Source organism: Scyliorhinus torazame, chromosome 17 (genome assembly GCF_047496885.1).
Source record: "Scyliorhinus torazame isolate Kashiwa2021f chromosome 17, sScyTor2.1, whole genome shotgun sequence".
Taxonomy (NCBI): Eukaryota; Metazoa; Chordata; class Chondrichthyes; order Carcharhiniformes; family Scyliorhinidae; genus Scyliorhinus; species Scyliorhinus torazame.
Genome location: NC_092723.1, coordinates 162,192,563 through 162,207,041, shown reverse-complemented (window position 1 = coordinate 162,207,041; position 14,479 = coordinate 162,192,563). Strand labels below are relative to the sequence as shown.

Below are 14,479 nucleotides of genomic sequence, written 5' to 3'. Positions count from 1 at the left end.
GGAGCCAATGGATGTGGTATATCTGGATTTCCAGAAAGCCTTTGACAAGGTGCCACACAAAAGGTTGCTGCATAAGATAAAGATGCATGGTATTAAGGAGAAAGTAGTAGCATGGATAGAGGATTGGTTAATTAATAGAAAGCAAAGAGTGGGGATTAATGGGTGTTTCTCTGGTTGGCAATCAGTAGCTAGTGGTGTCCCTCAGGGATCAGTGTTGGGGACCAAGGGCAATGTGTCCAAGTTTGCAGACGACACTAAAATAAGTGGTAAAGCAAAATGTGCAGAGGATACTGGAAGTCTGCAGAGGGATTTGGATAGGCTAGGTGAATGGGCTAGGGTCTGGCAGATGGAATACAATGTTGACAAATGCGAGGTTATCCATTTTGGTAGGAATAACAGCAAAAGGGATTATTATTTAAATGATAAAATATTAAAACATGCTGGTGTGCAGAGAGACCTGTGTGTGCTAGTGCATGAGTCGCAAAAAGTTGGTTTACAGGTGCAACAGGTGATTAAGAAGGCAAATGGAATTTTGTCCTTCATTGCTAGAGGGATGGAGTTTAAGACTAGGGAGGTTATGCTGCAATTGTATAAGGTGTTAGTGAGGCCACACCTGGAGTATTGTGTTCAGTTTTGGTCTCCTTACTTGAGAAAGGACGTACTGGCACTGGAGGGTGTGCAAAGGAGATTCACTAGGTTAATCCCAGAGCTGAAGGGGTTGGATTACGAGGAGAGGTTGAGTAGACTGGGACTGTACTCGTTGGAATTTAGAAGGATGAGGGGGGATCTTATAGAAACATATAAAATTATGAAGGGAATCGATAAGATAGATGCAGGCAGGTTGTTTCCACTGGCAGGTGAAAGCAGAACTAGGGGGCATAGCCTCAAAATAAGGGGAAGTAGATTTAGGACTGAGTTTAAGAGGAACTTCTTCACCCAAAGGGTTGTGAATCTATGGAATTCCTTGCCCAGTGAAGCAGTAGAGGCTCCTTCATTAAATGTTTTTGAGATAAAGATAGATCGTTTTTTGAAGAATAAAGGGATTAAGGGTTATAGTGTTCGGGCCGGAAAGTGGAGCTGAGTCCACAAAAGATCAGCCATGATCTCATTGAATGGCGGAGCAGGCTCGAGGGGCCAGATGGCCTACTCCTGCTCCTAGTTCTTATGTATGTTCTTAAAATTATGGATGGCCTCGGCAGATTAGATAGACATTGGTGGAAGGATCGAGAACCAGAAGGCACAGATTTAAGATAATTGGCAAAAAGAGCAGTGACAACAGAAGAGGAACTTGTTTATGCAGAGAGTGATAAGGATCTCAAATGCACTGCCTGAGAGTGTGTGGAGGCAGGGTTCATTGAGATTTTTAGAAGGGAACTAGATCACTATCTGAGAAGGAAACGTATGCAGGACTACAGAGAAAGGGCAGGGCAGTGACACTAGGTCTTCAAAGGACCAGCACAGACATGATGGGCTGAGTGGTCTCCTGCGTTTGCAACCAGCAAATACGATGTACTGATTTGAAAGAAGTATACTTAATCGATGTTTCAACAGGAATGTTTAGGACCTTGGATATCAGGTGAGAGAGAGTTAAACAGGCAGTGTTGCAATTCCTGCACTTGTATGGAAGAGGAGGGGGTAGTGCTGAGGGTATTGTGGAGTGGACGAGGGAATTATCATTTTGGATTACTTAAAGGGGAAGATGTGTTTGGTTGTGGCATCATTCTGCAGGTGGCAGAAATTGTAGAGGTTGATCTGTTGGGAGACATAGGCTGGTGGGTTGGAAGGTGAGGACAAGGGATCTCTATCGTGGTTCTGGGAGGAAGAGGAACAGGTGAGACCAGAAGTGTGGGAAATGGATCTTGTCAATAATAGTAGGTGCAGAGGAATCCTCTGTTTAGGAAAAATAAGGACGGCACATCAGAAGCAGAATAGAATGGAGTCCTTGCAGGAAGCAGGAGGTGAGCAAGTGTAGTTGAGATAGCTGTGAGAGTCGGTGAGCTTCTAATGAATATCTGTTGATAGCTTTGTCCCCCAAAATGGAAACAGAGAAGTTGAGGAGGAGAAAAGTCAGAGACGGACAGAGAAGGGTGAAAATTGGAAGCCAAGTTGATTACATTTTCCAGTTCCGAGCGAGAGCAGGAAATGGTCATTAATGTTCTGGAAAAAGAGGTGAGGGAGAGGACCAGAGTCAGGAATAAGGAAGCCAGCTATGACAGTCACAGCTATGACTCATGTGGACTCCCAAAGCAATACCTTTTATTTGGAGGACTTGAAGGGAGTTGAAGGAAAACGTTGTTCAGTGTGAAAACAAGTTAAGACAGGTGGAGGAGGAGGGTGGTGATGAATGGAGACTGGGCTTCCATTCAAGGAAGAAGCAGCAAGTCCTCAGACTGTCCTAGTGTTGGCGATGGAGGCATAGAGTCATACAATACAGAGGAAGCCCTTTGGCCCATCGAGTCTGCACCGACAAATCTACACTAATCCCATTTTCCAGCACTTGGCCCATATGCTTGAATGTTATGACATTTCAAGTGCTCATCCATGTACTTATTAAAGGTTTTGAGGTTTCCCACCTCTGCTACCCTCCCAGGCAGTGCATTCCAGACTCCCACCACCCTTTGGGTGTAAATATTTTTTCCTCAAATCCATTCTAAACCTCCTGCCCTCACTTTAAAGTTATGCCCTCTCGTTATTGATCCCTCAACTAAGGGGAACAGCTGCTTCCTATCCACCCTATCCATATCCTTGTAATCTTATACACCTCAATCAGGTCCTTCCTCAGCCTTCTCTGCTCTAAAGAAAACAACCCTAACCCATCCAGCCTCTCTTTGTAGCTCAAATTCTCCATCCCAGGCAACATCCTGATGAATCTCCTCTCCACTCTCTCCAGTGCAATCATACCCTTCCTATAATGAGGTGACCAGAACTAACAAGAGTACTCCAGCTGTGGGCTAACCTATATTTTGTACAGCTCCAATATAACCTCCCTGGTCTTATTCCTGTGAGTTTCCTAGTGTCCAGCCATTCATTGAGTACTCCTTACTAGTCATAGAATTTACAGTGCAAAAGGAAGCCATTTGGCCCATCAAATCTACACCAGCCCCTGAAAGAGCACCCTACCTAAGCCCACACCTCCACCCTATCCCCGTAACCCAGCAACCCCACCTAACTTTTGGGCACTACGGGGCAATTTAGCGTGACCAATCAATCTAGCCCGCACATCTTTGGACTGTAGGAGGAAACCGGAGCACCCGGAGGAAACCCACGCAGGCACAGAGAGAATGTGCAGACTGGTCCGCACAGACAGCGACCCAAGCCTGGAATCAAACCCGGGTCCCTGGCGCTTTGAAGCATCAGTGTTAACCACTGTGCTACTGTGCCGCTCCTACTGTAGAAGGATTGGAGATCCATAGTGAAGAGGCAGTGATTAGAACCAAGAAATTGGAAATTGTTAAAGCTTATAGCAAGCTGCTGCGGAAAAGCATGTTTTAATATCTGTAAAGTTATCGTTGCTGCTTGTTGCAGAAAGCTGATTTACATGATGCTTTTCCTGTTAAATGCTGCCCTCCTGTGATTAAATCATGTACTGCAAGAGGGGAGAAACTGTCCTTAGGCAGACATTGTTTCTATATTTCCTAACTGGAGCATGCAGTTTAGGAATGAATTTGACCTACTTTCACCAAAACGGGCATTCTCTATCAAATAACATTTTTTTAAAAATTAAACTTTAACAATCAGATCTTATAAGTTAGCATCGTTTTTGATTTTGTTTTGTGTTTAAACACCAAATAGCAGTGGCAGCACTAAGGCTGACCTGGACTGAGGGAACCATTATCTTTTCTAGGTGAAGGTTTCCGCCAGTAATACTAATTCTAATCCCCAAACACCTAGCCTCAGTAATTTACATCTGGGAACCACAATGATAATTTGGCAACAGAAAGATCAAAAATATGTTGGTAATTCTTCTGAAACGACTGTCCGATACAGATGAACAAATTCAGTTGATGAATGAAATTCACATTTCACTAGTCATCTCTTCCAGTTTATTTATTGCTTCAAGACTAGGATAACCTTGGTTTAAGAAGGAGCTGCCTGCCAGTGGGAGCGAAGGTGTTATAATTTATGTAAATCAGAACATTGATTCATGGAATGATCTATAATATTGCCATCTGTTTGATTATACTCAGCTGCAGGCTTACGTGATAGAACCCCAGTGCATCAATTTGCACCCCACCTTGCCCGTGCCCCCGACCTGCCACATTGGGCGAGATCTTCTGGCTATTCACGGGCGAGGTCTGGTCCCGCTGACGGCGAACCTCTGCGCAGGTTTCCCGGCTGCGTGCGGTGGAATCAATGGGAAATCTTCTTGACAGTGGTGAGACCAGAAGATCCCTCCGCTAACCAACAGTGGACCACCTCCCACTGCCAAGAAATACACTGGGGAGGCCAGAGAACCTCCCCCAATGTCTCCTATAACTACTGAAATATATTTCCAAAAGCGTTGGCAACATCATCCAGGTGGCTATTCTTCATGTGTGACTACACTTCAAAAAGTACTTAATTAGCTGTAAAGTGCTTTGAGGTGTCCAATGGTCATGGGAAGCTCGATTTAAATGCAAGTCTTTCTATTTTTAATTGCATTTCACAGGGTCTAATTTTTCCCCTCAATGGTTAATACTATCAGTTGGAGAGCAATTACAGTTACACACCCTGGCTATGGTTCATGTATTATTTCCTTTTGTTATTCCAGAGTTCAGAGGCGAATGGCATCATGAAACCACCTTTCCTCAGGTAAGGAAGAAATTGTTACAACTGAAAGTTTTCCCAGAAAATGGTACAAATACTCAGGCAGAATACATGGGGATAAACAGTTAAAAGCTTTAGATCGAGGGTCCATCATCCGTTCTGATGAAGCGTCGTTGCCTGAAACATGGGCTGAATTCTCCCAAACAGCCTGTGGTGATTTTGGTGGTGAGCAGGTAGGGTGAATCTGGCGGGAGCCAGAAAGTCGGAAACCCACCAGCATAAAATCTTTGTACGTCATGAATGCGCATTAAAACATCTGCCCACGGGCATCCCGTCGGGCCTTTCAATCTTGCATCACACCAGAGGGAATTTACGTCAGCATCAAACCCGATTGCTAATGAGTCGCAAGGCGGTCCTCGGTCTACCAGAGACTTTGGGGTAAATGCAACAATGTTCTGCCATATTGCTGCACTGCCCCTGATGCGCTGTCACCACTCTGCTGGGGCAGCAAATTCCTGCCTTCATCTCTATGCTGAGCTGGCTTTATACAGCACCGTGCTGCTTTGGACCCATGGACCCTCCTGTGTCATTGACTCGGATCAGAACTGAGCCTGGAGTTGGGAAGAGCAGAGATCTCCTTGTCCCTGGTACCACCTGCGAGGTGCGGCTGGAGGAGTGAGGGTGGTGTGGGCCAATGAAGACAATGGGGGCAATGTGGAAAGAGGGCTGTGCAAGGGGGGCAGGAGGAGTAGAATGAGGGCACATAATTGCACACACAGAGGAGCAAGGAAATGGATGAAAAAGATGAACAAAATAAGGCAGAAGGAAGCCCTAGGTGATAGAAGCTGGGCCCTAACAAGGCTGCATGAAAAGCTGACAAAGGAGGGGTCAAAGGGTACCTCATTATTTACTGGAAGGGAATGGATGAAGATTCTATAGACACTAGGTAGAGATCCAAGTGGAGCATGGGTGCCTCGCAGATGATGGACTCGGAGAGTTTTGGGGGGGGGGGGGGGGGGTGGCTAGCGGGGAGGATTGTTAGATCAAGCAAGACTTTTTAAAATATTTTATAAAATTTTTAGAGTACCCAGTTATTATTTTCCAATTGAGGGGCAACCTAGCCTGCACATCTTTTTGAGTTGTGCGGGTGAGACCCACACAGACACTGGGAGAATGTGCAAACTCCACATGGACAGTGACCCAGGGTAGGGATCGAACCCGGGTCCTCGGCTCCGTGAGGCAGCAGTGCTAACCACTGTGCCTCAGGAACAGACTTCTTGAAGCTGCTAGTCTTTTCCCTGTTAGTTGCTGGAATCCTGCACAGTGTGGTGAAGGCAGGTGGACTGGAGGGAGTGATACGAATTTACTGAACTGGTATTTAAATATGCCACCAGGATGTTCGAACCAGTCAGCTGAGGTGGGCAGGAAGGTTGGAAGCAAACTCACTGGTGCATAATTAGTTAGCTTCCAATTGCAGGATCCTGCTGTTCTTGTCAGCGGATCAGGAGCCACTCACCACTGCAGTTAGTCTAAAAATGGGAGAATTCCACCCATTTATCGTCACAGATGCTGACTGACCTGCTGGGTATTTCCAGCGTTTTCTATTTTATTTCAGGCCGGGATTCTCCATTACGAGTCTGCCCTGCTACCACTGTTAGCAAGGATGGAGAATTGTGTCTGTGTGGGTTTCCTCCGGGTGCTCTGGTTTTCGCCCACAAGTCCCAAAAGACGTGCTTGTTAGGTGAATTGGACGTCCTGAATGCTCCTTTGTGTACCCGAACAGGCGCCGGAGTGTGGCGAATCGGGAATTTTACAGTAACTTCATTGCAGTGTTAATGTAAGCCTATTTGTGACAATAATAATGATTATTATTACTAAAACCTCCCTTCTCCTTAACACGCGACTTCAACTGCCTAGTAAAAAGGACATGGAAGCACCATCACCTTTAAGTTCCCCTCCAAATTGCACGTAATTCTGATCTAGAACTCTCACTGCTCTTTCATCGCAATGGGTCTAAATTCTGGAACTTCCTATCTAATGGCGCTGTGGTGAATATACAACACACAACTATAGCCGTTCAAGAAAGCAGCATCTCACAACCTTCAAGTTCAATACGAATGGGTAATAAATACAGGTACTGCACAAAAAAATAAAAGAAAAATTGCAGTAATGACATGAGATACACAACTTGGGAAAAAAACTTCCCTTTGAAATCCTGTTTCAAGGCACCAATTCCCTGAGTCTGGTAACTCAAAGATCGCACACATATATATCAAATCATCCTAAAGCTCAGGTGCTCTATGGGTGCAGAAATATTTGTGATATTTACATTTTCTGCTTTTATTTTGTTTTTTTGTATAACGTGCATCATTTTATATTAGGATCCCATTAGTATCTACAGTGTACATTCGGTATGGAAAAACTACAAGAATAATACTTGCAGGAAGGCTTCCTTGGTGATTTTAGTGAAATATTGTCTTGGTTATATCAGTGATATGTCAATGTTTTAATATTTTGTTCTCTCTCCCATTTCAGCGGAGGAAATCCTTTTGCTACAGTAAAGCTCCGACCAACAATAACAAATGACAGATCAGCACCAGTTATTTAGTAGACCAGTTATAATTGTAGCTCTTGTATCAGTCACGAAATATTGAAACCAACAGATGCCATTCTAAATTAATGTTATATAAGCAACTATGCCTTCTGTACAAACTGCTATATCTACAGTTTATTATCCAATTAATGTCAATTATCTCTGCTATTGTCCAAATGAATTACTGCAAAAGCATTCTTATACAGGTGATAGTGGGACAGAAGATCTAACTGGTGAAAGAGAACAATGTTTGGAGTGGATCTTGTTGCTAATCTTTCAAGGGGTGAGGGAAAAAACTTTTGTTAGGACAGGTTCACTGTTTAAAATGCTGTTGCCTTCAAAGTCCTGATGCATCAGACATTTATGTAGCAGATTGTGCACTATAGTTTGAGCAGAAATTTATTCACTCTGATGTTTATATTTAGTCAAAATAATTGTTTTGGGGGGAATAAACTAACGTATTGCGCATTGTTTCGCTGGACATGGGAGGTACAACTCTACAGGTTGCTTATTTATAAAGATACAGTCTGACTGATATAGAAACAAGCCTCAATCTCACTGGCATGTGCTTTTCGAAACTAGTGAAAGGCTAGAACATATTTTGTTTTGACGTCAACAGTGGAAGCCATAGATGTCAACTGACTGTACCCATTCAGTTCTTCTCTCAGGGATGAATATGTGTTGGTTTTTTTTAAACTTCCTTTTCTAATCTTTGCTCCCTCCATAAACCATTTTTGTAAACCCCAATCCTTTTATTTATATCTTACTGGAGTCATTTTAAAATTGATGGGGGCTTCATTAACTCATTCTCACTCATAAAATCTGAAATTCAGAAGGTCTCTCACTTTTTCTCCCATTTAAATTTAAGTTATGGATTATGAATATGCAAGTACAAAATAAGTACAGAAAATGTTGGCAGGTCCATTAGCACCTTTAAAAAGATAAAGAACAATGTTTTGAGTGTGGTCAGTTTTGAGATTAACATTTTGGATATGGAACTGACGATGGTCTCCGTGCCATTCGAAACATTGACCCTTCCTTTTCTCTTTTATAAATTCTGCTGGTCCTGCTGTATATTTCCTACATCTTCTGTTCCATTTATGATTTTCTTTTAATCTCTGCTATATGTACATGCACACCCTGCAGTTGTAGCCCAACCAAATTGAGCTATTCCAAAAACCAAAATGCTTGAGCAGATCCACTTGTGGTGCATTTTAAATGCATCGGCCAAAGCTTTATTGGTCTGAAGAAAAATATTTAATAGGTTAATACTGTAGATTTTTTATTTATATAAAGTGCCATTGAGAGTATCCTTTAAAGCAATGTTTGTGTTCTTAATTCATACACGTGCAACATTTCTCAATGGTCAGATATGATCCATGTATCAAACCACAAGATTCCAATAAGAGAGTCTGATCATTGCTTGTAACCAGCAGTAAAGAAATGGTACTTCAATTCACTGCAGCACTTCAGAGATTAAGCAATTACTGTGAATTTGTGTATTACATTTTATGCACTCAGTTTGAAGTTATGGGGGTTATGTGTACCTCCGCATGGCATAGAAGTATTGGAAGTCAATTTTGAAGGTATTTGCCACTTCCATTTCTTTCATTCATGGAAGTGTTTTGCCTTAGTGGTTACAGTAGATCTGCTACCTAAAATGTAGTGGGTTGCTCCTGGTGACAGTACTTCCATCATCTTTAGAGGTACAGAGAGAATGAGGCAAAGAAAATAACACAATTAAAACTGTGTGTTAGGGCCAAAATGTAACTACTGTAAAATATGGAGCAATTGAAATAGAATGTGCCTTCTGTCGATTTCAAAGTGTGACATTAGCTAGTGACCCATTAAGGATGGGAAATGCACAGGTGGGAAGATGAGATACATATCCATAAACTCAAAGCTTTAAGATGCGCAATGGACTTTGCCAGCTAAATAAAATACTCCCCCCCCCCATCTTAGTTCACCTCTAAGGAAAGAAAAGCTACATCCAAACAATTCTTAAAGGACCAAAAGATTTTCACCCCTTTCCTACCTAGACATCTATTTCAAGTGTTGATTATTCCAAGTAAGTGGCAAATCAGCCTTAAACAAGTTTGAACCTATGCCATCTTCTCTTAATGTTGGACATTACCTTGTGATAGTTTTTGGATTTACTTTGACTGTACTTTTTTGTACAATTCATACTTCTGTAAGGCCCCCTCTTCATTGGGTACTTTCGGGACCAAAGTCCTAGTGTTTTTAACTTTCCCTCTCAGCTCAGTCCACTGATGTTGAAAATTAGCCTTATGGCTACTTCTGCATTCTCTCCCCCCCCCCCCAAAAAACAAAATAAAACCTAGGGTTTGAATGTATTCTTTGGGCTTTGAGGAGCAACTGCCACTTGTATATTGTACTTGATGGAGTCTGATTAGAGCATGTTTAGTTCCCAGTAAAGCCGCCTCTGATTTATCTTCAGTTGACCGATTAACCAAATCAGTATTCTGCTTGTTTCATGAATTGTTGCTCTACTGTTACCCAATGTCAAATGTAATGGTCAACATCACCTTCACACTTACCTAATTCTACTTGAAGTACCTGACCCAAATGAGATCTGACTCCATTTTGACTCTTGACATTTGGATGGGCAAATTGCAATGGGTGCTTTTCAAAACGTTTACTATCACCATTTTCCAATCCTTCTCCTACTTTTGGGATGACTGCACCACTGCTCTCTCTACTTTCTGCTTCCAGACCAAACCCAGATAATATTCCCAGATGATCAGTGGGAGCAGAAAGAATCTGCCAAATCTGTCTGAACTGCTCTCATAAAAAGGTACCGCATATCAATCCTGTTTCATGTCTTGATCTGTCTTTGGAGTATAAAGTGAAATAAAGCACAACACCCATCGAGCTGAAAGTGATGCAGCTCAATAACCAAAGTGTTTGCTTAATATTCAATATGTGATTAAAATGAAGGAATGAAGCTTAAGTCCTTAGCTCTATAATACAATACTAAAGAGACAATTCTGGAATTCAAGTTTATCCCTTCAGTCAGGAGCTTGAGGGAAAAGTAACAGCGGCTGTGATAATTCACAGTCATCCATGATCCAGCAAAATATGTTTAAAATGTGTACAATGCAGTGTTGTCATGATGACATTTATTTGGTGTATTGCTATTGATATTCTATGACAAACACCTCAATTAAGCAATATGGTTTGATGCTGGACAATATGCTTGTGTACTACCGCTCAACTACCCCATCCTTGACGAGGCTGTACGTACCAGTACTTCAACTGGTAGCACACAGAAAAAAGTACACTCTCTTGTCTTCCTAAATATTGTAATTGTACTGCTTTATGTTTCACAATGAAAGTGGACAGAGATGTCAAAATTTTACTCTGTTGTATTTTCCTGACATTCTAGTGACAACATTACAGAGTTAATGAAACAGCATTACGAACCTTGTAAATACTCAGCAGCAATTTAAAGGGGCCGTTTGACTGTTAAAGTTAATTCTGGTTGAACTGAAAAAACTTTTGGAGTTTGACAACCAAAGATTTTTTTTTTCTACATCAGCAAAATCAAACTCTGAGCTCTGCAAATTCATATGGTGTGAATGCCACAATGGAAATTTGTACTAATCTGCAGCTCCGAGCACAATGTTTAGCTGATGTATGTATTCCTAATTTTTCCAAGCGATATTCTGTCAAGTCTCTGAAATGTTTTTCGTAGTTGTGTGTTAAAGGGCTTTATTTTTGGGTCCCTCGGAGCCTAGTGTTTGAATAATTCTGCTGATAGTTGTACAGAGTTGCTTTGTGTATGGCACTTAAAAGCAGCTCTGCGGACAATGTAATTCTGGGGTTAATCATATACATATATTTTTAACATGACATGAAAAGTTCCTGAGTTTTTCTATACTTCCCTGGAATCTCAGGGCAATAGTTTCACTAATATTTGGAATTTACCAACATCAGCTAAAATAGATTAACAAATCATTTAACACTGGGACGTCACTGGCTACAAATTAACTGCTTAGTCTGTCTAAAAGACAACACCTCAAAATAATTAATGGACTATAAAACACTTTTGGGCATTTTAAGGACAAGAAGGATACTAAATGACTGCAAAGATGCTCTTTGTTTCCAGAGGATAGGTGCTAGAGTTGCTGAGGTATTCATAGCAATCCAACCATGAAGAGAAAGAAAACTGATTCAGACACTGATGTACATTTTCCCTTGCCTACTCACCAAATTGTAAGCAGTGGTCAGCATAAAATCTGCAATTGAATTATCTCTATGTTCCTAACAGGCTTTTGAGGCTTGGGGACCAGGTGAGCTGCACTGGTCCAGTAAGTACCTTGACTTTGAATTGTGCTTATTGAAGACATTTGGAACTAGTATTCAATTACTGACCCGTAGCCACAAGTTCACTGTAGCTATGAAGATTTGTAATATATGTAATTACTGCATTCACAATCAGGATAAAACCAGTGCTGGGCACTAAAGTAATTGACATGGACTACTACAATACTGATTTTAGTGGACCATCATAAACTGCTCTCTTGGCCTTGCTCTGATACAGCTGTTAATATAAATTCACTGCAAATGCTGGTAATCTCAGTTTCTAGTGTATTTGTGTTGTATGGTAGTGATTTACAAACCAGGCATAGTGTCAGATTTACAAAACCTTGTTAAAAGAGGACGGTTAATACTTAACTGGGGGTGGCCCGGTGACACAGTAGTTAGCACTGCTGCCTCAGTACCAGAGACCCGGGTTCAATTCTGGCCTCGGGAGACTGTCTCTGTAGAGTTTGCACTTTCTCTCTGCATCTGCGTGGGTTTCCTCCCACAGTACAAAGATGTGTGGGTTGGGTGGATTGAATGTGCTAAATTGCCCCTTAGTGTCCAAAGATGTGCAGGTTAGGTGAGGTTATGGAGATAGATTGGGAGGAGTGTGCCTAGGTAGGGTGCTCTTTCAGGGGGTCTATGCAGACTCGATGGGACGAATGGCCTCCTGCACTGTAGCGGTTCTATGGACATGAGGAAACTGTGCATTGCCTGAAATACTAATTTTATATAGGTTACACAACCATATTCAAAAGGTTTAATAGTTACAAGTTCATGATGGTTGTCGGTAATGAGGGAAGGGAACGCCATTGGGCTACTTTTTAACATACCAGTTCTTGGGTTGGCATGAAAACACATTCTAGTTTTTAATACATATTTATTTAGACTGGTTATATGGGTCTAAGGGAAATCTCAGAAAAGTCATCTGCTCGCTGTTTCCGTTTTCCTCCAAACTTCATACTCAAAATTAGCTGCTGAACATATAATGCTTATATATATGTGTGTATATATATATATATATATATATATTCTTGTATCTAAACATACAAATTGAGTTTTTCTCTGATAATTAATTGTACAGATATTTAGTGAGCTCTCAAATTATTGTTAAGATGTGATAACAACCTTAAATTGCACCGATTGTGTGCATCTATGATAGTGTACTTTTGCATAGTTGTGTTAATACTTAGTAAATCAGATCTGAATATACATATAGACTTGCATATTTAAGGAGTATACTGTATAGTTGTATTTATAACCAGAAATCTTTTGTAACACAACCAGCCAGACTACTTGCAAGATACCAGAGAATTCCTGGCTCTGAAGTATTGAATGAAGTAGTTTCTCAACACTGTTAGTTGCTTACTGCCATTTATTGGTGTTTGCATTTTCAAAATATATATTATCTAATCATCTGAACTGCTACCTCTGGGACAATGAGAATAAAATGGAGGTGTGTAATTTAAAAAAAATTCTGAGGAAACTTCAAGAATGAGAACTTTTTCTCAGCATAAGTCAGATAAATAGAAATGATGGCAGAAAATAATGTTTAACAAACCTGCCGGATAGGAAACCTACAAAAATGGGTGGAATGGTGGTTTGATGCCTCACCCAATATTGGGTTAAAATTGATACTTTTTTTAAAGAAATGTATTTTTGATGTTTGACAGAGGAGCCATACTAATGTAGAACCAAAAAATAATGTGTATGGCCTTTGGTTACCAATTGCAAGCTGCTTTCACCATAGGACTTGTCTCCATGACTGCCATTGATTAAGCTCTCTGATTAGTATCTCTTTAGTTGAGCAATGCTAGAAGACGCACCTTTTTCTTCCTTCCTCCCATGACATTTCCTATTCCATGCGGTGATCCATCAATAAATCTTCCTTTAGGAGGCTGTATTTATGCAAGAAATTGCAGAAGACAATTCTTCCTGTCTAAACCGACTTCCGTCATAGTCAGGGAAGAGAAAATGTCAAGCTCCATTGATTTGAAATCTTATTTTCTCATTTGGGAAGCACTCAGCAAAGAAGGTTGTAGATTATATTATTCTACAAGGTTATTGCCTAATTTGTATTGGTTGAAGTGACCTAATATTGAAGAATGTACTGTAAATGGTGCCAAGGTCTTATAAAGTGCAATAATCATAATGTCAAATTTTATTTTAATAAAACCATAATTATAAGTGTATTTCTCTATTAAAATACTTTCAGGACTAGTTAGAATTCTTCCTGTTACTGGTTTAAACATTTTTTCTCAAACCTTTCAGTGAATTGATGGTTTTAATTTAACCCCTGTTATGTATTTTTAAAACTTCCAATTACTGCAAAACAAAGTAAAATGACTTGGTGTAAGTGTATGGGCTAAGTATTTGTTTTTATAACCATAAAGTCTAACTTTTAAGTATAATGAGATTCTGTTTTTTGTGCGCTAATTTTAATGAAAGGAAATTGAATTCCTGCATGTTTCATAGTGGCTGCTCCCAGCACACCCAAGTTGGACACAGTATAATAAATGTGAAAAGTTAAACTCTCTTTAAACCCTGCGGCATTTTAGTGGGCCAATATAAAGGACTGCTGTTGTGCCCTAAAATTGAATTGATCTATGCATAGCTGATCAAGAAATCACGATAATTGATAAAGTGAATCTAAACTCTAAATGGCCCAGGTTAGATGTAATTCACATTTGTTCAGAGGGCAATTGGCCTAATTTTGTTTTATATAGCATACAAGTCCTATTCCAAATTCTTTCTCCCCATAGTTTAAATAGTGAACTTTTTCTTTCTCCTGAAGTTCCAACTGGGACATATTTA

General features: G+C 40.7%; 1 protein-coding gene across 1 annotated transcript in view; it reads left to right on the top strand.

The window, feature by feature from the left end:
* Positions 1-14,076, top strand: part of LOC140394351 (BAR/IMD domain-containing adapter protein 2-like 1) — a 241,601-nt gene extending 227,525 nt beyond the window's left edge. The window contains exons 13-14 of the mRNA XM_072481550.1: positions 4,751-4,791; positions 7,282-14,076. Of these exons, the coding sequence (XP_072337651.1) occupies positions 4,751-4,791; positions 7,282-7,354 (114 nt within the window). The 3' untranslated portion in view covers positions 7,355-14,076. The remainder of the gene's footprint in view (positions 1-4,750; positions 4,792-7,281) is intronic.
* Positions 14,077-14,479: the final 403 nt, after the last annotated feature.